At 35.5% G+C, this 26,642-nt stretch overlaps 2 protein-coding genes across 3 annotated transcripts in view; one reads left to right on the top strand and one right to left on the bottom strand.

Annotated features, from left to right (window-relative positions):
• LOC139139370 (translation initiation factor eIF2B subunit gamma-like) overlaps positions 1-204 on the bottom strand; it is a 42,353-nt gene extending 42,149 nt beyond the window's left edge. Inside the window, exon 1 of the mRNA XM_070708269.1 lies at positions 24-204. Coding sequence (XP_070564370.1) covers positions 24-204 — 181 coding nt within the window. The remainder of the gene's footprint in view (positions 1-23) is intronic.
• Positions 53-26,533, top strand: LOC139139369 (DNA excision repair protein ERCC-6-like 2). Of its 2 annotated transcripts, none has more exons than XM_070708268.1 (24): positions 53-228; positions 1,294-1,500; positions 2,434-2,512; positions 3,313-3,602; positions 4,899-5,002; positions 5,636-5,764; positions 7,073-7,156; positions 7,576-7,688; positions 9,344-9,443; positions 9,920-9,979; positions 10,288-10,403; positions 10,688-10,803; positions 10,978-11,061; positions 12,873-13,021; positions 13,627-13,863; positions 14,342-14,413; positions 16,305-16,450; positions 17,418-17,613; positions 18,245-18,394; positions 18,619-18,720; positions 19,110-19,776; positions 20,468-20,622; positions 21,195-21,406; positions 25,741-26,533. In XM_070708268.1, the coding sequence occupies exons 2-24, from the start codon at positions 1,320-1,322 to the stop codon at positions 26,531-26,533; spliced, it is 4,335 nt and encodes a 1,444-aa protein (XP_070564369.1). In that variant the 5' UTR covers positions 53-228; positions 1,294-1,319. The 2 variants fall into 2 exon arrangements, with proteins under 2 accessions (XP_070564369.1, XP_070564368.1); XM_070708267.1 differs by lacking the exon at positions 53-228 and adding an exon at positions 427-642.
• Positions 26,534-26,642: the final 109 nt, after the last annotated feature.

Raw genomic sequence — 26,642 nt, 5'->3', positions numbered from 1 at the left:
ACACCAACATGCTGGTAACTTACCCTGAAATCCCGCCTTTTCTAAAACATTAATTGGGTACCATATCAATGGTTTATTTCCGACAGGTAGTAGGGGTTTTGGTATACTTGACGTCAAATCCAACATTCGCGAACCGCGGCCAGCTGCCAATATCACCGCTTGAAACTCCATCTTCTCACTTTCCACTTCGCTAGCGCTCAACATTGAACGGAGGCTTGCCGTAAAATGGTAAGCTCGAACTTACTGTGTCGTAGGTAAACCAAGATGTGTAGAGATTTGATTCTTTTTGTAATTTTGCTTTATTTTGAACTGAACAGGCTGTTTTGGTTCATATTTTTATTTTCTTTGTAACATATGCATCGTCAGTATATTCTGCATTAAAGTCTGAATTGTTACAAACCCCAGTCGCAAAGTGGTATTCTCATATTTACCCAAAACATACGGAGTAAAGAACAACCTCGTTAACGTTTGTAGCTGAGATGTGATGAGACAGTTGTCCATAAATAATTCATTTTCAATGGCATGGTAGGAATGATGAAACGCCACTAGAGACTAAAATGAGCTCTGATGACAAGTTCGACTCCCTTTCGTTGCAAAGAGAGACAGGAAGTGATGACGAATCAACGATCGGTACTGCTGCAAGTATGTATGCTGGAGGCTATGGATGGGTTGGGGATCGGGGGACGGGTGGGCAGTGTCACGGGAGTACATGCACTACATGTCAGTAACGACATGGAGGTCTCGCTTGCGCTTGTACCTCCATGACACAGTTGTAGATGTCCACAGGCACCTTATGAGAATAAGCCCACGATCAACTACTACGAGGACGGAATGTTCAACTCAAAGAACCACAGAATTGCAGAATTGATGTTATTGGCAGTAGCTGTATGGCGCTCATTATCCTTCAAATTGCCATGCTTGAAGATGTACTTTATGCTGACAATTAGCTCCGCATAGGAGGGCTGTTTGTTCATTAGCAATGCTCTTGTAGAAGACGAAAATTTTACATGCAGAAAAATTTTAAAGAATTTACAATACAATTTTGTCATAGTCAGTATAAATCAAAACAATCACAGCCTAGGGCCTGTGGTGCGTCCATGGCCCAATATGGTACTAGCATGGAGCTAGAAACGTTTCTAGCTCCATGGTACTAGCAACATCCTAATGCATTGAAAAGAATCATTTACTTGAACACAATTATCATGAAGAGTCTTTTGACACTTTGAAAGATAATTTATTTGTTTGCCGTGTATTCTTTGAAGCAAATGATGCTTTTGGTGTTTTTATCTACAGAGGTATGGTGTGTTGGTGATATATGTATGGCTTTCTATCCTGGAGATGAACAGTACTATGAAGCAGCAATAAGATCAATAAAAACACTGAAAAATGGTCAAAAGGTAGCAATAGTTAAATATGATGGTTATGAATCTGAAGACAATGAATCGTTGCCGTTTTATAAACTCAAAGAAAAGTCAAAGAGAAAGAAAGAAAGGCTACGTGGTGAGTCAATGGGCTAACAACAAAATCTATCCAAAAAACAAATGGTTTATTTATATATATATATATATATATATATATATATATATATATATATATATATATATATATATATATATATATATATATATATATATATATATATATATATGGTTAAAATTATGGTTAAAATTATAGGAAATTAAACTGCTCGATGTGGAAAGCAGAGCACTATAAATAATAACACAAATTACTTCAAAGTAATAGTATCTGTTACTTAAGGTTCATGAATCCTGCAATCTTCAGACAGAAGTGAAAGGATTCTTAGCAACACTCTCATTTATATGTTTGAAACGTACCATTCTATTTGTAGGTGATGTTAAAATTTGATAAATAATATTTGTTTTGGTGGCGACATTTTGAAACCAACTCGGAGTGTTGATGTGCAGCTTTTCTGATACACAAAGTTTACATCGCTTAATTATGTTAGAAATGTATTTGGCACTATACTTTGCCTGCATTGACAAGCAAATCGCTTTTCATATATATATATATATATATATATATATATATATATATATATATATATATATATATATATATATATATATATATATATATATATATATATTATATATATATATATGTATATATATATATATATATATATATATATATATATATATATATATATAATATATATATATATATATATATATATATATATATATATATATATATATATATGAACTTGTAGGTCTTTACTGAATGTTTAATGTAGAAATGGCACAACCAACATCTATATGTCTTTCTTCAATTTGGAAAGGCAAAATGATCTGAATAATTTCAGTTGCAAGTGTTTGCACACTACAAATTCAGACAAACAAATAAGTCATATTTCCTGTGCTGTTACGATGTGAAGGATTTAACTGCTCAATTTTATGATGTATTTCACAGATGAAGATGAGGAGTCTAGCAGTACAGCTTGCAGTATGTTTAGTCCATTGAAAGGAAACGAAGTCAGCTATAGAATGCAGTAAGAAATGTCTATCTTTGTTACAGTGTGATTCTTTTTGTGTCAAGTGTGTTCTTAGTGTGCTTGTATACTTTCTTGTACACTGACTGGAAAATATTGGTATGGACTGTGGAAGTAATGCAAAGGGATAGTCAAAGAAATTTGTAGACAGTCCCTTTGAAGAAGCTGCTGTAATCCATGGTGGTCCCTGGGTATGCCTGGTATAGTCTGTATAGTGACAATACTGTCACACATTGGATTACTATGAACCCTGAAGTGTTCACAATAGGCGATCAAATTCTGCATACAGTCCCTTGACTGTGATTGGTGCATGTAATGCTGTCAGTGTAATGGTCTGTGTGTGGTACTATAGACCATGAGTGTCATAAGAAATTAACTACCATATGTGCTACAGCTAAGGCAATTACTGTCTTCAATCTAATTATTGAATGAAATATTGATGCAATGATAACGAATAATTTTTTACTTTATTATAAATTTAATTGAATGCCATTTTGTGGTGTAGGAAATAATAACACGTGGCATTAGATAGTTGTATTTCACTCATGTCAATAGCAATTTTGATATAATTATCAATTTGAAACCATTCCCTGCTTTATCTTTTCAGAAGTTATGCCAGTCATAGCATTGTTTCTAATTTGAAATTTAGACTCTGTCTTTGAAGTAATCACAAATCCTGAGAGATTTCCTTTAGTAATCTAAACAAATTGTAATTTGTTTCTCAAAAATAGTTTTGCTGTTTCAGACAGTTGTTTAACTTTTTACTAATATGAATCCATTGGTTGTTTGACATGTATCAGAGTAAAGTATGCAGACTATATGGCAGAAGAGGACGAAATCAAACCTGTTAAAAAAAAATTATCAGAAAAAAGTTCAAGAAGACTTTTAGATGCTCCTTTGCCTGCAATTAGATCAACAAAGAAAAGAAAGAAAGGAATTGTTGCTACCGGAGGAGCGGCCATCAATGCTTCGAAAAGTAAAACATCAACACTACTGACAGCTATAAACAACTCTTTACCATCCGGTTCAGTGTTAGGAAATGACACAGATGCCAAAGACGACTTTGAGACAAGCTTTTCAGCAATTCAAGGTACTCTCTCAGAAAACCATCATCATCAGTCGCTATTGTTATGTTAATTATGCTTTATCAGGGACAAAGTTTCAGAATATATTACTTTTCTTCCTGACCAAAACTTTCTATAACCATTGCTGGTAACTTGTCGAACAATGCTACAACTGAAATTGTTACCTGATATTTAAGTCTAGTAGTAATAATAATAATACATAATAACATTGAATTTTTTGAGAGTGAGGTACTTCAAGAGTTAATTTATGTATATTTGTCATTTCACAGACTTCCATTGTAATCCTATGAGATCTTTCACAACATTGTCTTCATCTGCTTCTTCACAAATGTTATTCTCTGTTGAACACATTATAGTGTGTTATTATCGTTAGATGTAACTATTAGATGTAACTGGCATGGTATTTATGACAGCATACATGTAATTGAAAACATTTTGTATTGCTGTGCATCACTCTAGTAACTGTGTGATAGCCCAATCACTTTTGCATTCAGAGACAAAATGACTATCATTCCTTCAGTCCCTGTGGATGAAGTCCTCAGTGACTAGTGGATGAGGCTCTGTTTGTCTGTCCATCCATGCATCCATTATTATGCTTCTTAACTTCATTTCTGACGAAATATGGTCATGTTTTCTGTGGATTTCATTCTTGTTGTTTGACATCTTTGGATTTATTGTAAAATTAGAAATAAAATATTTTATGAGGTGAGGACAGTATTGTTCACAGTTAACTGTTTCTTCATAGATGGTCTTTCTTTCCACCATGAGAAGAATTCATGGGACAGCGTAAGGATGCCCTCCACTTCCATAAAGCCAGATTAAACCTGGTTAATTACTCTGCGCTGTTGTCCTATGTTTATATGATTGTGATACAATTTACACAAAAAGACACAGTGTTCTTATTTCTTCAAATGCTGTCTTGAAATCAAAGGACAAATGTTTCCAGTTCACCTATAGCATGTTTAGGCAGACCCTCAAGAACAACACAAGAATTAACAAAAAATTTAATGACATCGTGTTATATTATCTACAATGCATTCTAACATAGCGTGGCTCAGCAAAACAGAAACGGTGGTCTACTGTGAAGTAACTTAGGGGTGCCTATCAACTACAGAAGGTTGTGATGTCCAAATTGCAAGGCAGACAATCAAAATGCAACTTCAGATGTTATCAAATGAGTGTCCAAAAGTTGTCGTCTGTTATCAAATGTGGATCTAAATTTTGACCTTGCTTATGTGCCATAGAAGTGGCATGTCTTGTTGTTCGTGGAGTTACTTTTTTCTGTCTTGTTTGCTTGACAGGGTTTGATGATGAAGATCTTGAAAGACCTTATTTTGCTGGTATATCAAATCCTGGTGCAAAGGTTCCCTTTGTATTAAACTGTACTGTTCAACCCCAAGTACAGGTAAATTGAACAACTGTTGATTTTCAAATAAGAGAATTACTTGTTTTCTAACTATGGGAGTTCTAAGGCACATGTCATAATTTTTTACATTGGTATGGCACCTTTCACAATTCTGTATAAGGTTCCTCCCACAATCCTCTTCATTGTCTGTTCGTAGAGTTCTACCGTAATAGTGTGACGTGTCATGTGATAACGCTGATGATTCTCAAGTATGTGTCAGGGTTAGCAAATAGATGCAAGACACAGTTATAGACATACATATAGTAGATACTGTGATTATGTCTACATGAAGTAAATACTGAGATTATGTCTATATATAGTAGATACTGTGATTATGTTTACATATAGTAGGTACTGTGATTATGTCTACATAAAGTAGATACAGTGATTATGTCTTCATATGGTAGATACTGTAATTATATCTACATATAGTAGATACTGTGATTACGTCTACGTACGGTAGATACTGTGATTATGTCTACATACAGAAAATACTGGGATTATGTCTATATATGGTAGATGCTGTGATTATGTCTACACATACGGTACATACTGTGATTATGTCATTTCTCAAAGACAAATGCCAGTATTATATTGAATAATAACAGTGCAATATATTTATAACTTTTGTAGATTTCTGCGACAATCAACAGATATTTGAGAGAATATCAAAGGGAAGGAGTTAAATTTCTCTATGAACATTACAAGAATGGTGAGGGTGGAATACTGGGTGATGACATGGGACTCGGCAAAACAATCCAAGTAAGTTGCAGTTTTAAAAGCTCAATCAGATGGAGTCATTTCATGGTGACATAGAATTGTATAAACTTAAATCTTAGAAAGACAAGTGTGATATATTATAATGGCATTAGCTTCTCATCATGATGTAAATACCGGTATGGTTATGCTTGATTTGTTGGCCACTTTTTGATACTCTTAACCATGGAATTTGCTTCATAGATGATATATTTTGTTACAGATATCTGGTCTAGCCTAGCAATGGTTCAATCATATTTTACAAGTCATGTACAATGTGTTTCTGTAGGTGTTGATTCCATCAATTCAGAAGTTGCTGTTTTGCAATGTTGTGCTTATAGATTCTGTACTTATGTCTATACTTTTTACTTTGCACTCAAGTCCGCTTGATGACATCATTTTTGTTGCCCATAATTTACATTTTACCGTATATCATATGCAGATGATTCTCAGCTTTATATTGTTTATGAGAGTCTATAGAGGTTGTAAGGTTAGGTCATGATTAGTGTATGGATGATGTCCATTCTCATCACACTTTTGATAAGATGAAACATAAGTGAAATCTTTCAGAGTTGACATGCGTGATATCATTCCATCAACATTAGTATAAAATCTCAGGGTGATGCTCAATTCTGATGGTCAAGTAAAGAATATTTGTAAAATTTGGGGGTTTTTTTGCCAACGTCAAATGGGTATAAAGTTCATTCCTTGATTGATGCAAAAGCTGCAGAGAAATTAATTCATGCTTCTGTAACAAGACTGGATTATTGTAAAAGTCTTCTTTATGGAATTCAAAATTACCAGCTTAAAGTAAATTAAATTGGTCCAAAATGCATCTGGCACAAGGAAATTTGAGCATACAACACCTGTTCTATTACATATACTTTATAGATCACCTTTAATGCAAAGGATTAAGTTTGAAATTGTCTTTACATTCAAAATTCTTAATTGTCCAGATTACTCAAAGTCATTGATAAATGTATAGGTTCAATGGTGCAGTGTCCATTCTTGTAACAAACTATATTTAATGAGACGTGATACAAGTATACCACTACAAATTACGGTTGGTATGCATTTTCAGTTGCTGATCTAATGTTGTATAATGAACTGCACTGTCCTTGACTACTCAATCATGTTTTTTGAACACCACCTAAAAAGGTCAATTTGTACAGATACTTATAGTGTCTATTTGTGATTTTCATTTTGTACAGTGTACTTAGATGTAGTTATGTTGTGCACTTTTAAGAAATGAATAATAATAAAAAAAAATTTGATGATTTTTTATTTGTAATACTATTATTGTTTGTGTTCAAGGTAATTGCATTTTTGACTGCTATCCTTCATAAGACTGGAACACATACAGATTGCCAGAGGAGAGTTCCTGAGTTCATGCTAAAGGTAACATAATGGTATTTTATACAAAATTGAAATATATGCCAGAAAGACAAAAAATGTAATTTGTAAATAGTGCATGAAATTGAGAAGTACATCATATTTGATGCTGTATCTAACAAAACATGTACTTGACAAGCATGATGTAATTGGTAATTTTTGCAATTTTTAAAAATCAAGAGACTTTTCAAGACAATTACCCAGGCGATTATTTTAAGATACATATAAAAATATCTGTACCTCCCTGAATTTTTTGAATTTGAATACTTCATATTTTATACTGTCATTGATTTATCCAGTAAGGGGAGCTATGTCATCATTGCTATAATGGTTGTCAATGTTATGACAATTACAAATATAACAAATGATGAATCGCATATCAACAAATCAAAAAACTTGAAACAATACCTTTCTCATTTGTTTAGAAATCTGACCTTGACCAGAGAGGTAGGAAGGATATTTTTCTCATTGCAAGTCCCAAGTCTGTCATGTATAACTGGCTGGATGAATTAGAGACGTGGTCATATTGTAATGTTGGGTAAGTGATCACCGAGACTTGAAAACTTACATTTTCAGGTAAATTTACATAAATATAGCCTGAAGTAGTGTCTTTGACAGACATGATCCAATTCTCAAACAGTGATGTTATTTTCTGATTGTTATGGACACTATGTGATACTGATAAATATAGTCAGATGCAGTGACAGACACAAGCAGTGATAGTCACATTCAGATTGACAGTCACACTCATGGTCAAACATAGTCAGACAGTGACAGTACCACACATGGCCATACATATAAAGTGACACATATGGTCAGACAGTGACGTGGTCAAACATTGTCAGACAGGGACACAAGGGTCAGACATGGTCAGACAGTACATGACATACACTGTCAGACATATGCAATCTGATCAACAAAAATGATCAATTAAGACAAACAATGTTGTTCTGTTATTATTGAGAAAGACACACAGACAGAGATAGTTACACAGACAAAGTCAGAATTTGACATACACCGAAACCTACAATGCTTAGTCTAACAAGGGTAGATGGTGACAGAGAGAGAGAGAGAGAGAGAGAGAGAGAGAGAGAGAGAGCGCACCAGTTATGCAGTATCAGACAGACAAATTAACTGCAAAAAGAGCTGTTTCATGGATGAACAAAGTTGAACACTCAGTGTTATGTTGAAGTGCCATGGTAAGAAATGTTCTATTCCATGAGAAGAATTATTAAAGCTAACTCCAAAATGAGACTTCAGTATTTACCTGAGTGCAGATGACCATTTGCCCAACCTCAGGATGGTTCGTAGTCCATTTTTGGGGGGCCATGTTTTTATTACATGCCTCTCCTATACTAAGTTCCATACCACATTTTTGGTTTGATATGCAAATGACAATCATATGAAAAACAAAGCTCCCTAAATATAAGATAATTTTCGCCATTGAATGGTGCAGTAATACATTTGAATTACTGTTATGCTCTTTACCAATTTTCTTCCATAATTTTGTGAAAAACAGATTTTCTTTATAAAGCATGTAATTTGAACATTTTCAAATCCTCAAATCAAATTGTCAAGTTCAAAGTAGTTTGGGATCACGCTTTGTAATCAACAAGTTACCATTATTGAATCCTATAAGGGTGGGACATTTGATATGTGACGCAAGTAATAATATCGTATATTGCATGGAAAGAAAGACTGCATTGACCATTGAATCCTATAAGGGTGGGACATGTGATATGTGAGGCAAGTAATAATATCTTATATTGCATGGAAAGAAAGACTGCATTGACCATTGAATCCTATAAGGGTGGGACATGTGATATGTGAGGCAATAATATCTTATATTACATGGAAAGAAAGACTGCATTGACCATTGATGTGCCTGTGTAGTGAATACAGTACATTGATATTTAATGTCACTATGCTGTGTAAAGATTGGTATATCCATGGAAACATCAGATAGTAAAGATACAATTTTTAGTTTGAATTCAATTTCAAATATAAACAGATGTAAAGATAAACCTTTAGAAGATGATATACGATATGTCTTTTAAACAAATTTTGCCTGAAGTCAAGCAAACAAACCAAACAAAAGAAAAGCATTGTTATATTGATGCTTGGTATAAAAGTTGCCTTGTGCAATGGTAATCAATACGAATCAATATTATCATGAAATGTGTTTATTTGTAGCAAATACCATGGTAAAGACAGAGAAGACACACTTATCAAAGCAATGAAAGGAAAACTTGATATCGTTGTAACAACTCATGAAACTTTAAGAGTTAGTGTGGTAAGATTATTTATTGCTGTATCTTATCTTAGACTAACAATGATTGCCTCTGTTGTCATTGTTTTTCACTTTTCTTTCCTTGCTGTTCTACCTTTGAGTTAATTACATGTTGTAAGAATGCAACTACTGCCAAGTTAACTACATGGATAACTTTCAAGCTAAAGTGGGAGCATTCTTCCACATCATATTTCAGTTACATGTATATCAATCAATCAAAAGTGACAACTCACAGAATACTCTCTAATCTGATTTATTAACTGTGTATCACTTATGATATTGTATGAACTCATGGCTGGTCTGATCTGGTCTGGTCTACCACGGTCACTCCACCACCATGGGTCTACTCAAATTCTGACGTATACACACTCTTATCTACAAAGATTCTGATCTACAACTCTATCTTTGTTGAGTCTTTGTCTCTAATTGACCTTGTCACCATGGCAACAGCTACAAAATCTTTTTTTTCTCTTTCTCAGGATGATATCAACAGAGTAAACTGGTCTGCTGTAATCGTGGATGAAGTACATAAAATAAAGGTAAGTCTTTAATCTAATCCTGATTCCTCCTGTACCATCACACAAACACCTGTTTTTGTTTACTGCAGATATACTACCATATACTGGTATGTGTTTAGTGGGATAAAAGTAATTTCTTCTTTGTCCTATAAACACTGCCCTATTTGTTGGTCTGTTTCATGAGGAGGGAAACAGTAAACTCACTGTGGTATTAGAAGTCTCCATTTTGTCCAGCAATTTTTTCATGCAGATCATTAACTCTTATCATCGATTAACATTGAAATTTTCTTTGGTTAAACAACAAATTTGTCAAACATTCTATCAAACAGGAGCCAGGATCTCAAGTGACCAAAGCATTCAAAATGTTGAGAAGTAAATGCCGTTATGGACTTACAGGCACTGCTTTACAGAATAATATGCAGGAATTATGGTGTGTTCTAGACTGGTAAGTCTCTATGGAATTGCATAATTCATTACCTTACATGTAAACACTTCTTAAAATTTACTGAAAAGGAAGCCTGTTGCAGTATATTCATATAATCTTGAGAAAAGATGTGTATCATTTGAAGAGTTCATGTCACTGTTTCCATGACAACACTGTTCAAGGGTTCACAGGAAATATCAACCTCTGATCTAGGCTGTTAGCTTTACTGAGACAGTGCATCAACTGAAGAAGCTGAAATCTCATGCAGAGCTGAGAACTCCAAGGGTTATTCACTGTCTTTCTAGGTCTAATCCAGGCTGTTTAGGAGACTATTTTGATTTCAAAGAGGAATTTGAGGATGTTATCATGCAAGGACAGCGATTTGATGTTAATAAAAGGGAGCTTGCCAGTGCCAGAAAAAGTGAGTAATCTTCCCAGATTTGTTGTAATTCTATGAACAATTTACATGTCTTTGCCATGTTTCATGGATTTTTCAAGCTTGAAAAATTGAAATCTGTTTATATTTACTACTGAAATATAGTTATATTCTAATGACAACACTATGCCATAATTCTGTCTCTAATTTGTAATGTAGAAAGTCATGAATTCGGAAAATTGAGGGACAAGTGGTTGATAAGAAGAACAAAGGCTTTAATAGCTGACCAATTGCCTACTAAAGGTATGTGACACTGTATGGCTTTATTAGCTAAAGGTATGTGATACTGTATGGCTTTAATAGCTGAAGGTGACACTGTTTGGTTTTAATAGCTGAAGGTATGTGACACTGTGACTTTATAGCTGAAGGTATGTGACATTGTGTGATTTTAATAGCTGATAAGGTATGTGACACTGTGTGCCTTTAATAGCTGAAGGTATGTGACACTGTGGAAGGTATGTGACATTTTGTGGCTTTAAGAGGGTATATGACACTGGCTTTAATATCTGAAGGTATGTGACACTGTGTGGCTTTAATAGCTAAAGGTATGGGGACACTGTGGCTTTAATAGCTGAAGGTATGTGACATTGTGTGGCTTTAAGAGGGTATATGACACTGGCTTTAATATCTGAAGGTATGTGACAGTGTGGCTTTAATAGCTAAAGGTATGGGGACACTGTGGCTTTAATAGCTGAAGGTATGTGACATTGTGTGGCTTTAAGAGGGTATATGACACTGGCTTTAATAGCTGAAGGTATGTGACACTGTGTCAGGCTTCTGTTAATGCATGTATTTTACACAAAATTGTTCTGAAATATGCAAAAAAAATCACGTCTACATAAAATAATACATAATACGCATTGAGAAATGCTGCCCCCATGATATGGATTATACTTCGTCTGATGTTTAATGCAGACAAAAATAGAACATATGCACCTGCTTGCAAGTGACATTTATCATGGTATTGCAACATTTTAGGGCCGACTCGCAGCGATTTCGAAGCTGTTATCCAATTGGGTGGCTGAATCTTACCAATATAATGAAAACAATACAAATAGACTCCCTAAGTGGCTGTGAATAGTGACAATCGACCAATCAGATATAACCTTGCAAACACGCTGCGAGTCAACCGACATTTTAGACTTCAGCGGACCGCAACTTTTCATGCATTATTGTATTTCATCATTACAAAGCATCATGTCAATCAGTTCTGTACCTACAATGAATCTACAGAGGTAAAAATTCGCAAACTGATCCAGCCATGCCAGGTACGGGTCAGCTCAGTGACGTTTATATTGAAGCCCCCAGGCTATTATTTTTAGTCAATAGAGCATGCACATGAAAGTTTTACAGAAAAGACCGCCCAACTTACTTCAAATACTGATTCCTAGGTACTTCATAGTAACGTACGCATTTTTGAAACATTTTATGCAAATAAAAACCCACTTGCGTAAAATCATACGCAAGTTTTGAAATCATAACGGAAACGCTGACTGTGTGGCTTACCACTTGCCTGTACCAGACCAACATTGACCTTGGAAAAAAATTTTGGAAATGAGATCATATACTTCCACTGTCTACCTGTAGAAAATGGGGTTTATTTTTAGATATTAGCTCATAAGCAACCAGTATCCAAATTATTACTCGTGTAAAGGACTTTTAGCAATCACTGTCAAAATACTTTGATTGAAATACAAATATTTTATCATCAGTCTTTCCAGAGCATGTCATTCTTCTGGAAAACTTGACATTGCCAGCTGCAGCGTACTGCTTTCTTATCATCATCGGGAATGTTTCATTTCATCTTGTGAAATGACATTGCATGATTGTCTAGCATATGCTTTGTTCATTCATTTGTCCATAGCTATATTTCTGATGGCATTTACATTTGGCACAAGAACATGACATAATTGCTTATACTTACACATCAATAATGATATGTGCATATTCTGCTTCAGTGTGGCCCTTTGATGGACTTTAAGTTATGTTTCTATCATGTCATTTTTAAAATTTTGACACTTTTTCATTCATCGTTTATGTTGATTTTATTTCAGATGAGAAAGTCGTATTTTGTAATCTCTCTGATTTCCAAACCAATGTCTACAAAGAAGTATTAAACAGTGATGACATGCAGTTAGTGCTCAGACAAGGAGAGGATTGTGACTGTGGAAGTTACAGAGCACGAGGGCGCTGTTGCTATAGGGTGAGATAGATATTTTCTTCAACTGATAAAGTGAGTCCCTCAGTAGTCACAGAAGGGTGGGAGATTTTTAGCTAGAGACTTGAGATAAATCAAGAAAACTAATGGAGATATGTCATTAACAACTTTGGCAAACTGTTGGGTTGTCTGCAGAAGTTGTCTGAGCTATCATCAATTATGAATTCAGTATTTGTATTGAAATCATAATTCAGATAACATTTTATTGTTTTATGAAAGCTGCTGAATGAATATCCACCATTTAATCTGCTGTGTTTGACATTATGACATTACCATGATTTCATTACAAGTTGATGCAGCAGAGCTATTTCCCATTCTTCAAACTTTAAGATAAATGTCTAGTTCTCAGTTTATTTACATTTCCTCAATTCCTCAAATTATCATTTCTGTTTATTTCATTGCTTCTTTTAATTTTTTTTTCAGTTAAGTTTATCATACAACCTTAAATCTAAATTACTTTTCATCAGTAGTATTCAGTTTGTAAAAACATGGCAACTAAAAATTTCCAAAGTTTTCATTTTGACTGTCAAGACATATTACTTGTATTTCATTCGATATATTGATGATGAATGTTTTGTTTTCTTTCACAGAGAAATTCAGAAAACTATTCCATCAAACAGATACACTTTATTTACTTAGCATTCTTAATCAAAGTAGCCAATCACGTGGCATTATTGCTTCCTAGTCAGAGTCAAAGTAAAAATCAGAAACGGCTTTCTGAAAAGATTTGCTCCAAAGTGTTCACAAGGTATCCACAGTTTCTTCAGACGACAAGACAAGCAGCATTTGCTACGTTATCAGATCCTGTCTACTGCGGTAAAATGAAGGTATGAATATGGAGCATTTCAGTCATCTTATTGTAATATGAAGTATTATCTTATGGACTTATTACAATTATCATTCATTATCCAAGTCATTATTAGAAAAGCTGAAATTCAATGTGTTTGTTAGTTCATTGGGAAAAAAGCATTTGCTGCTGCAGAAAATACAGATTGAATATAGAAATTACACTAAATACAGCATTGTTCCCAACAATGTATTCTCTGTGTAATGACACGATAATCTGATATTGTCTTGAAAAAAAATTGCAATGCAGGTACTTGCTGCTGAAGTTTTGGCATTTTCAATAAAACATTCAGGGGCTGAAGAGACTCTTCTGAGGAATAGTTTTTGTGATTCATTGGACTTGTCTGTAGAAGAGCAATGGTTTAATGACTGGAGTACATCTGTCAGATCATCAATGTCATGGTCCATTGAGATAGCTACTCCATTGAATTAACTTTGGATAATTCTGATTTCTAACAGGTATTAATCAAACTATTGGACATTTGCAAGAAAGACGGAAGTAAAGTGCTTTTGTTCTCGTACTATACAAAGGTAAAGAAACATTTAGTAATATATGAATCAGTGATGTACATTGCTTATCACAGTACATTCAGTGTTGGGTGTGAAGTTTGATGAATTAGGAGTTACACAATGTGTTTACGCAGAAAACATACACGCAGGGGTTTCATTAAGAGCCTGCAACCGGCGAAATTGACCGGTTACTCTCACGATTTCGCCGGGTACTTTTTTGGAAATTTGAACTCTTTCATAGCTAAAATATTTTTTACCTTCTGAAATGATACGGACAAGTTTCACAAGCTGTGTAATCAAACTTTTCAACGGCTTTTATTTGAAACAAAATTTAGAAGACGAGCGACTACTGCGATCGCCTTGTACTACGATGCAGCACGGTCTTGCGTATACTGCCTCAATAAAAATCGGAATTGCGATTGACGATTCTATTGGCTACCTGAATTGCTGATTCCTATTTGGTGACCTTTATATATGCTAATGAAAACGTGCATACTACACCTGTTGGCCGTCGTTAGCTCAACTCAAAATGGTCGTTGAACAAATGAAGACGGAAGCGATCGCAAGGTCAAGCTTCGCTATACGATCCTCGGATTTGAAGTGGACCAAGAAACAAGAGAAGGATAATTACGTGGATTTAAACTGTTTTCGAAGGCAATGACCTGATTTTTTTCTCACGAAAAACTTTCCGATTACAGTTGGAATTTTAGGAAGCCGATATGCGTTGCACTGTGGTAGGTGTAATTGTGAAGGAGTTTAACCAGCTGGACGTATGATATGTACTGCTCTTTGGTCTATTGACGCCAATAAGAACGTCGCCCAGAGAGGTTACAATACGATCAGACCTCTAAATTCACTTCAAAAGCGATCGTCAGGTTAAATTCAAATGTGCGCTTCTGAACGTACAAATTTTCATATCCTATACCAAGGTTATTACTTTGCATACCCATATAGTCAAATAACCTTGAGGATCTTTGATTCTATTCGCGAAATATGGTAATGATTGTCATTTTTATCATTATTCGTTATATAAATTATCCTTTTTTGCCTCCCCAGTGGTACCAAAGTTCCTAATCTACAGATTTCCATACCAAACATTAGGGTTCTTAATTTTAAGCATAACATTATGAGTGTTTCATCCAGGATGGCATCAACAAGGGAGATTTTCCCCCTTTACCAGAAAATTTCGGGGGCATTTCACCAGTTCATGTGTTCTACTTGTACCTCTAAGGTGTGACTGGCACCATTTCATGGAAGGGGGGAGTGGTCCCCTTGACAAATTAATTGGGGTGCCAACATTTCAACAGAGGGGGAATCCCCTATCCCCCTGTCTAGATGTAACACTGTATAATATCATCTACATATCAAATTTATATCATTAATAATAGTGAATTATTATAGTTTACCTCCTAAAAGCATAGAGGCTCTAAAAACGTCAGTTTTCTTTGTTCAAAATATCGTCAACATTACCACATTTTATCATTTTTTAATTATGAATTATCATATTTAGGCCTAATCTCCCAGGAAAATGGCTTTTATGATATGAACACAAATTGCCCTTGAACACTGCTGACAATTCCCCTGAAAATACTAGAAATTCAAGTGACTGTAAGCTGTAAAAATTAAATTTTAGCTCATTTTTCAGGGTTTCCGGCCTTCGGCCGGGAGGCGGAACACCCCCTTCCGGACCCTCCCCCGACGACGACCGCTTTGTGGTCATGGCAGCTGTAGGCCGCCAACTTTTCCATTCTAGCCCCCTACTTCAAAACTTAATGAAACCCCTGACACATCTGTCTTAGAATGCCCTGTAAAAGAACAAAATTGCAAAATTTATAGATTGTTACCCTAGTAATGATATTTTCATAGACTGTATAAGCATCTCACAATCTTGTTATTTCTTTTCATATACCAGCTGCTAGATATCTTAGAACAATACATCCAAGGCAGAGGAATGGAGTACAGACGTATTGATGGTAAAACATCGGGACCGCTAAGAATGAAATATGTCCAAGAATTCAATCGTGATAAATTCATTTCTCTGTGTCTTATATCAACTAAGTAAGTGACTGTCATTTTATTCTGCAAAGTGAAATGACAGCATTGATCATAAAGTATTTTGCAGCTACTGGTATAGCCCTCTGAGTCGATAAGAGTCACTATAGTATAGCCCTCAGAGTCCATAAGAGTCACTACTGGTATAGCCCTCTGAGTCCATAAGAGTCACTACTGGTATAGCCCTCAGAGTTGATAAGAGTCACTACTGGTATAGCCCTCTGAGTCGATAGAGTCACTACTGGTATAGCCCTCTGAGTCGATAAGAGTCACTACTGGTATAGCCCTCAGAGTCGATAAGAGTCACTACTGGTATAGCCCTCAGAGTCGATAAGAGTCACTACTGGTATAGCCCTCAGAGTCGATAGAGTCACTACTGGTATAGCCCTCTGAGTCGATAAGAGTCACTACCAGTATAGCCCTCTGAGTCCATAGTCCCTGTCTTTCTCACACAAATCATCAGTTTTAAAACGGTATGTGTGTCATTTGTCAGTGCCCTGAATCTGCTGTTACAGTTTGATATGGATTCATCAATGTACATAGATTCATATGTTTTGACCAATTTACTCTTAGATAAATTAATGTCAAGTGTTATTTCTAGCAGGTCTATGATGCTTCACTTGAAAACAGTTACCAGACTGTACAGGGATTCAGAATCTTCAGTATTTGTTATCAGACATTGTAGATTTTCAATGTCTTCCCAACTGACACTGGATTCTACCAAAGTCCGTGGAGGGACTGTGCTTCTACTAAATGTGATTCTCAAGACTGGCTTTTTAATATCACTATCTACTTATTCATAACAGCATTAATAGAAAACTTCATCAGAACATTCCAGTGCCTTTTAATAATGGACAACATGAAAATGAACACCTGACAAAACTGTGTAACTTTTCCACTAGGTGGTCATCATTCTCACAGATAAGTTACGCCATTTTAATAGTTTGAGATTTGACTGGTTTTATATCAACAGGGCTGGTGGTCTTGGTTTGAACATGACAGGAGCCAATGTAGTCATTATATTTGATCCAAATTGGAATCCTGCCCATGACCAACAAGCTCAGGACAGAGCCTATAGGATAGGACAACAGAGAGATGTCAAGGTTTATAGACTTATATCTGTTGGTACTGTGGAAGAAAATATGTATTTACGACAAATCTACAAACAGGTATTAAAGTAGTTCTAATTGCTTATTCATTTTATTCTGATCATACTGTACCCTATAAATTCAAGAAAGTCATCTCATCTATACACCAATGATGACTGCCTTTCACAGTTGAATATTGTCTAGAAACATTTTTTTATTTGTAAAAATTATTGTTGTGAGATATGATTGTGAACTTAAAAGTTACATTAGCCTGTTGTTGGTGTGATTTCCATGGTAAACATGTCTATTACTTTGGCATTTGACTTCTGACAACACAAGTAATTTGTTATTCAATGATATTTTAGGTCAGCTTCAAATTTGTACAGTGTAAGTTTCAATATGAACGATATTGTACTCCTCACTGGTAATATTAGTCATGTCAGGCCATATTGGATCAGATGACAAAATAAATTGATGTGCGTATGTATGCCATAGTGTGTTGTCCTCATACAGAGTATAAGACACATCTGTCAAATCATGTGCGAGAAACAGCTACTGATGGACTGACACACACCTGGGTGGACAGAACTCAATCCAGAAGTCCCCATTCAAACGTTGTCTGGTGGGGACTGAAAAGACATTACAAGTTACAGCTACTGGCCCTTTGGATATTTATTTGTAATACAGTATGTGTTAATTGCTTACCTTTCAGCAAGTAGCAAGTACAACCATCCATACTGAGTCAGCCAGGCGTTATTTTATTGCTGTTGCTGGTGACAACAGACATACTGGTGAATTATTTGGACCTGAAAATATCTTCCGACTTGGAACACAGGGATGTCTGACCAAAGACCTGATAGAGGTGAAGTAAACATGTCAATTTAATGTGTACATTTTACAGTTATGAAAGCTTTGTTTTGAAATTTATAAAGAGTCACTCGTATCTTGCGTCAGAGACTATGTTGTTATCTATAAAATGTGAATATACTCACAGATATTTGACCTGGTGTACTTTTGTTATTTTTCAAATAACATATGTCATTTTTTGGTCACTTTTTCATTTCTCAAATGTCATTTACCATACAGAGAGAGCAGACAATAGAACATGGAATCAAAATAGCAAAATATATCAGTGGTACAACATCACAACAACAACAAAAGAAGGCAGATGATTCCAAGGAAACAATGGTGAGAAGTTTTTGTACATTTGTCATAATAGTTTTGATAACCTGTCTTGAGCATCTTTGTAGAAATATTTGTAGTGCCCTGGTAACATTACATCAACAGCTCTGAATTCAACTTAAAATGTGAATTCTGATCAAGAATACCACGTCATGGTGGCAAATTGTTTCAGTGATAGTAAGTTTTACATTCATCAAAATACTAAGATTCACTGCAGTAATGAGTTCAAGATTTTAGCAAAAGTCATCAAAACAATGTATTCTCATTTCATTGGTATTGTCTTTGCTTTGATATGGGTGAGTTTAAGCATTGAGATCTCAGTGTGTGTGTGTGGAGTTGGTGTTTGTGGAGTTAGTGCAAACGTTTGGAACTTTCTCTATGTTTCAATTGTGCAGGAATCAGATTGTGATGATGGTGACAGTAACCATAGTGATGACTGGATTTCGTCACAACTGAATCCTGAGGTCTTTGATGAAATGGAATCTGATCGTGAAAAAAATGTTAACACTGGTGCAATAGAAGATAGTAGAAATAGCAAGACAAGGACACAAGCACTTCATGAAGAAAATGGAAGTGATTCAGATTCGGACAGTGATGAGATCGGCAGAGACAAACAGAAAAAATGTGATTCTGATGCTAATGAAACATGCCTGTCTTCAGGTCAAAGAAATGGCAAATTACAACAACAAATGTGTGACTTTGATAAAAAACACACAGAGAGGAGTGTAAGGGTTCAGGGAGAAGAAAAACAACTACTTATGATACAAGATAAAAATGTGAGTGACAGGAAGATAAAACAAAACAAACAAGACAGGGATAAAAGGAATGAAATTAGACCAAAGAGAAAGAAAGAACTGAGTGGACTCAGAGTGGACAATGAAAAGAAGAAAGGAGGAAAGTATAAACCAAATGATTTGTCATTGAAAGGAAAGGGAAAGATTTCCAAGAGAAAAACTCAACGTAAAGATTACAGTACAGACAGCTCTGGATCTGAAGATTTCATTTCAATGAGAGTCAACAAAGAAACAAGAGGGAAATGTGATGAAATTGATGACATATTAAGTAAGTGTATGTTGGATTTACTTGATGTACTGCAATCATATCATTGCCAAATCCAAGATAATCTACAATTGAGGTAGTTGTTGCATTTGAATTTGAATTTGTTTTTGTCATTATATTTCTGTTTTGCAGTTTAATTACTTTGTTAGCTATCTTCAAACATACTGAGAGTTGTCAACAAATCAGGAATTCAAGCCTCTAAAGAATTAACACTGTAAAGAAAACAAATGACATGGTGCCGGGTATCTTAGGGGAAATACATGCTGAAAAATATTACCTGTTATGAACAATGAGTGGCAAGCTTGGTGTAAAGAAGTAGTCGAGAGTAAGATTATATTCAACAACTATCATGTGTTTATTTGGTTGTTCCCTTGTAATAAACACCCCCGTCCCACCCCTTACCCCCTATAAAAACAAAACAAACACAAACAAACCAGTAATGTAATCCTGTAAACTGTGATCTGATTCATCATGTGAATTATCATATCTGACTTTGACCCAAAGCCAGTGGTACTGGTTAAGTTGCACACCATGTGTGTCTGTACCATTTCAGCAGTAACAACATAACACAAGATTTCTGTGAAATGGAAAGCAATATTTACAAATGTATTTTATTATAAAGCAGTTCTAATTATTCTACATTATTTTCATGATAGCCAGAATCACAAGCTACATGTATGTCTTGCTTTTACAGAGGAGTGTGGTATAAATTATATACATTCCAATGCAAAGATAGTTGGAGGGAGTAAAGTCGAAGAACATGTGTCCAAATGTGCCATTCAAGATGTCTATATTGATCAACAATATTCTCAACAACCTGCAAATTGTCATATCCAGACATTCCAAGATGTAAGTTGCTTTGCTATGTTTAATAATGTGACTGTACAACACAGCTCCAAGATTACCACACAATTTGTAGAGCAGGGACCGTTTAAGGGGTACATGTAATTGCTACAGGGCTTATATCCAGTTGTGCAAATCACTGTACTGAAACCCTTCAGGCATAATTGCTACAGGGCTGATATTGAGTTGTGCACATCACTGTACTGAAACCCTTCAGGCATAATTGCTACAGGGCTGATATTGAGTTGTGCAAATCACTGTACTGAAACCCTTCAAGCGTAAGTGCCACAGGGCTGATATTGAGTGGTGCACATCATTGTACTGAAACCCTTCAGGCGTAATTGCCACAGGGCTGATATCCAGTTGTGCACATCACTGTACTGAAACCCTTCAGGCATAATTGCCACAGGGCTGATATTGAGTGGTGCACATCACTGTACTGAAACCCTTCAAGCGTAATTGAATGTGTCAGTTTTCCTTTGTTCAACAGGTATCATGTAGATATGTTTCACTGTGACCACATGTGACCATAGAAAGTGTTCACCAGCATTGATATGTTGAATTGTCTTATTTAATAGGATAAAAGTGAAGAAAGTGATGATTTGGGTGCCAGTAAAAATCCAAGCCTATCCATCAAGATGCCATCATCACCAGATACTGCACAGTCATCGGCTAATCAAGACATATTTGAAGATTTACTGAATCCTGTCATTTTGCACAGTAAACGAGATCATTATCAAGATGGCAACAATACAGTAATTCTTGGAGACACACCAAGAACAATCAGAAGGTATGTCCCTTGAGTGAATACATGATGCTCCACATAATTATGAAATGCACTAATTATAAGATGATCAATTTGGCAAGCTATTCATTATTCATCAGTAAAGCAAATTTTGTTGCCATCAAGGAACATAAAAGCATTGTAAAATTTGCCACATGTAAGGTTTTAAATGTAAACATCCATTTTCAAGTCTGTTCACTTTGCATGCTTTATTGTACTTGGACAAGACTAGATATCATAATACCCTACTGACAGCACAGAAACAGAAAATACAAACATTTTCTTCCCATGATGTGGTAAATATTGTTTACTGAAAGGTTTGATGTCCTTCATTGGATGTCTTCTTATAACCACAGGCTGCAGGTTATAGACTTTCAAACACAAACTGGATATGAAGTTTTGCATTTCCTTCCCCAAGACTTATCATTCATTTATAATATTATTGAGTGATTACTTAACTCTATCAAATAAAACACAGATGTATAAATGTCAGAGACAAATCCAATATGTCACCTATGTCTGCAGAAGAAAAAATGAACCACAGTGAAGAAATAGTGCAACTGAGCACAATTGTTTCACATATATTTACTGGTCTTTGCACATTATGTGACTTTCGATCATGAGATGTGTACCATTACATGTACATTACCGGGACATTGATGTCATCCACGGGATGTTGGAGATACTTCGCCGGCCATGGCCTGATACTGAAGCATTATAGATCCGATCATCAGATGACTAAAAACCAAATGGCCCTTTCCAGGGCCATCACAAGGAGATCATCCGTTTAATAATATTAAGATTATCACTGACACTCACAGAAAACTGTACTTGTTCATGTGTCCTACACACAGTACATGCAAGCGTTCTCAAAAATTGGTGCATTCATGTCACACATTTTGCTACTATTTGCGGTCAGTGTTCTAAACCGCAGCATGCTGTGCTGCAACATTGAAGTGCTGGCGATGCCAAACGAGCCGAACTTTGCAGGATTGTGGGGCTCTAAACTTATTAAAATTTTCATCACTTTGTGTTTGAAAACATAATGGTCTAAACTCCTGAAAATATGAAAACTACAATTATTATTTCTGTCACAGGAAGGACTGTCTTTTCGAAAAATCCACTTGACTGTAAACAAAGAACTTGCAGTTCTAAACGCTATAAAAACAAGCGACCTAGCGGCCGATATAGCTCCGCTGTGTTTATGTAGAGAATAACTATTTTTGACACATGTTGATGAAGAAGGAGGAAATCTTTGATAGCTCAATGCAGTGGCCAGAAAAAAGTGGCTAAAATAAGCTGCAAAATACACAATTGAAGATTTCATCATACTTTGAATATATCACATCGGATCATCCCTAGGAACATGTCAACCAAAGCTATCTGATGAGTAGTGTTTTGAGAATAAAATTTTCTGACCAAAAATGGCAACAATTGCCCCCCCAAAATAAAAATTGCAGATTTCATCATAATTTCAAAAGATCAAATTGAGTTCATCTATAGAAACCTGTATACCAAATTTCAAAGCTGTTAGACCAGTACTTTTTGAGAAACACATATTTTGACCAAAAATGGGAAAAATTGCCACAAAATTCAAAATTGCAGATTTCATCATTATTTCAATAAATATCATGTAGTTCATCTATGGAAACCTGTATACCAAATTCAAAGCTATCAGATGAGCAGTTGTTGAAATACACATTTTTTGACCTAAAATTGCAAAAATTGCCCCAAAAATACAAAATTACAGATTTCAGGAGAAATTAAATATATATTACTTAGCTCATCTGTAGGAACCTGTATACCAAATTTCAAAGCTATCAGACCAGTACTTTTGAGAAACACGTTTTTTGACCAAAAATAGCAAAAATTGCCCCAAAATTACAAAATCGCAGATTTCATCATAATTTCTACAAATATCATTAAGGTGATCTGTAGGAACCTGTATACTAAATTGCAAAGCTATCAGATGAGTACTTTTGGAAATACACATTTTTTGACCAAAAATGGCAAAAATTGCCCCAAAAATACAAATTGCAGATTTCATCATAATTTCAATACATATCATTTAGTTCATGTGTAGGAACCTCTATACCAAATTTCAAAGCTATCAGATGAGTAGTTTTGGCAATACACATTTTTTGACCAAAAATGGCAAAAATTGCCCAAAAATACAAAATTACAGATTTCATCAGAAATTCAATATATATTACTAAGTGCATCTATAGAAACCTGTATACCAAATTTCAAAACTATCAGACCAGTACTTTTTGAGAAATACATTTTTTGACCAAAAATGGCAAAAATTGCCTTAAAAATGCAAATTTGCATATTTCTTCACAATTTGAACAAATCTTAAATAGATCATCCCTAGGGACATATGTACCAAATTTCAAAGCGATCTGACCGGTAGTTTTGAAGAAGAAGATTTTTAAGATTTTTTTACCAAAAATGACAAAAATTGCCTTAAAAATACAAATATGCAAATTTCACCACGATTTGAAGAAATCTGACTGAAGTCACCATAAGTAAACTGCATATTAAATTTCAAAGCAATCGGACAAGCGGTTTGAGAAAAGAAGATTTTTTTACCAAAAACACCAAAAAATGCCCCAAAAATACAAATATGCAAATTTCACCACGATTTGAACAAACTTAAGTGAGGTCACCCCAAGTGAACCGCATATAAAATTTCAAAGCAATTGGACTTGCGGTTTCAGAGGAGAAGGCAATTGTTGACAGACGACGACGACGACGACGACGACGGACGACGGACGACGGACGACGACGGAAAATCAACCTATTTGATAAGCTCCGCGTCGCTGACAGCGGAGCTAAAAACACGACTGTTCACCTACATTTCAATTTTACTTTAAAATTATGACTGAAATGTACATGCCATCATCAATGACTCTGATACAAAATGTAATGCCAGTGTCACAGTTAAAAGTAATAGTCTAAGATAAGGAAAGGGAAAACATGGGACCGGCCTGCTTATAATTTTCTCTCACCAACGTTTCTGCATGAACATTAGCTCTGCGTGGCAGGGCTGTGTGTTACTGGTGTGGTGGGAGGCCATATAACGCCAGTAACACACAGCCCTGCCACGCACCGGGCCCGGGCCACGCAGAGCTACATGAACCTTTATGCACGGTCGTTCGATATTGTACACGTACACCTATCCCATCCAGCTGGAAAACTTGCCTGACGAGGAGCCTTCAATTTTTTTCATCAGTATTGTGGTAAAAAGTGTTGGAATAGCGTCTGGCTTCTTTGTAATCCAATTGATGCTATGATGATCAGAGAAACGACAAATGCCGTGTCTTCGAAGTGCACCGAACACATGCACAGCCATGAGTATTGACTTGGCTGCCGATATTTCCTCCGGATAGTACTGCTTCAATCCATTTTTTTCTGCGTCATGGCTCTGAAGGGAAGCTAAAAAAGCTTGCTCCTGACCCTGTACAGCTATTTCCCTGCAACTCCCTGGCTGGTTGTGTTGGGGGAGTGGGGGCCCCCACTCCCCCAACACAACCAGCTCACATGAGGTCACTGACCATAGACCGGAAGTACGGACGTTTGTGGGCATTTCAAATTGTGTTTTGTAGGTAGGGCTGACACCCAACTATCTTTTCGAGAATTGAGACTAGTTTTTCCCATCGCCGACAATTTTTTTTATCATTATATAAGCATATGTGAAATAGAACAAGCAAAATGCTATAGTTATTGCAAATTTGAAAATTATGTTTTCATTTCACCTTTAATGATAATTCCTGAATCTGATAATTTCTGATATACTTACTAGCCAGAGACTTAAAGAATGTTGCATACCTATCTGTGGCACACTGCATACTTATCAGTGACTAACTTTTGACAGTATACTGTATTGAAAGCCAGAATTTGTAGATAACACAATTTAATATCAATGGTAACCTATAAAATACATGAATATGTTGATCCTGGCAGATGGAACATCACAAATGCTCTGCTCTAGTCCTTGTCCAGCCTCTCTCTCAATATTTGTGAAATTACCATCGATTGGACACCACTAATCAAAGACTGCTTTGATCATTAAAGCATTCTCAAAGTTTACTTTTTGTACTATATTTGAGTAAAAGCAGAATATTTGATGTGGATTTGTAATATATATATATATATAAATAAATAAATAGATTTACACCTTGTTTAATACTTTTTCAGAACCATGTGCAGCATTTAATAGCATTTCCTTCCATAAAGTAAGAGTTCTTACATTCTAATAGCACTGGATTCAAATATCAAGCTGACCTGTCTATGCTGAATTCTGAGTAACATTTCAGGACTTGTTTCTTTCTTTGCAGGCAACAGTTCTCAGAGATGGCCAGCAAGTTTGGTATGAAATCACAGACAGAATTCGCTAAAATGATTCTATCTGCTGATTCTAGTAAACGACGTGCATTGCTAACACAATACTACACACAAAAGTATGAACTGTCAAATGTAGAGAAACTTTTTGTGGTCAAAGCTGAAGTGGAAAAGATCCGTAAAGGAAAACAAGATGCAAATCTTAAAAGAACGTCAAATACTGAGAAAACAATTGTGAAAAAACAGAAACACAAAGCAAAGAAGAAACTGACAATGATAAAACCAGTGGTATGTGACAGTGAGAGTGATGGTGATGGTTGCAGGGACTTCTGTTATAAAGACTTTAAACTATCCAAGCAGACATCAACTAAAAACACAGATACATCATTACAGATGAAAGAGAAAGATGACAAGAGAGATAATGATCACAGTCAGAGTTGGATAACATCAAACACAAATGGTGAGAGTTTGAACAGGAATTTGGAAAATGATGACGACAGGACGAAGACAGAATTACCCTCACTTCATAAAGAAGAAAACTTTTCTTTCTTGGATGGTATTTTCCTCAGTGACAATGTACAAGAGAAGTCTGATACAAAACATATCACTGATAAGGGGATTGCTACATGCCATCCTAATGAAGCTGGTACACTTTGGAAAAGGAACATCAATTACAATGAAACACTGGACAACACTGATGACTCTGACAGCAGTGACATTTTCACCAAGTATGCACATACATTTGTAGCAAATGACAAGTACATGGAAGACATTCAGGATTCAAGTTAGCGATAAACTGTTCTTGTAATTGGAGAAAGTACAATAAGGAATTACACAATATGGAGGATAGTTTTGGAGTTATTGTAGACACACAATTCATGCTGTTACTCTGCAACTT

The sequence above is a fragment of the Ptychodera flava genome, chromosome 8, assembly GCF_041260155.1.
Source record: "Ptychodera flava strain L36383 chromosome 8, AS_Pfla_20210202, whole genome shotgun sequence".
NCBI classification, from domain to species: domain Eukaryota; kingdom Metazoa; phylum Hemichordata; class Enteropneusta; family Ptychoderidae; genus Ptychodera; species Ptychodera flava.
This window is presented reverse-complemented; position numbering and strand designations above follow the sequence as displayed.

Excerpts from the sequence above, each read along its gene's own strand:
- LOC139139369 (XM_070708267.1), top strand. The coding sequence starts at position 558 with ATGAGCTCTGATGACAAGTTCGACTCCCTTTCGTTGCAAAGAGAGACA. Across the intron at positions 14,414-16,304 it reads TGTTCTCGTACTATACAAAG|CTGCTAGATATCTTAGAACA; the intron begins GTAAAGAAACAT and ends TTCATATACCAG. Across the intron at positions 21,407-25,740 it reads ACACCAAGAACAATCAGAAG|GCAACAGTTCTCAGAGATGG; the intron begins GTATGTCCCTTG and ends CTTTCTTTGCAG.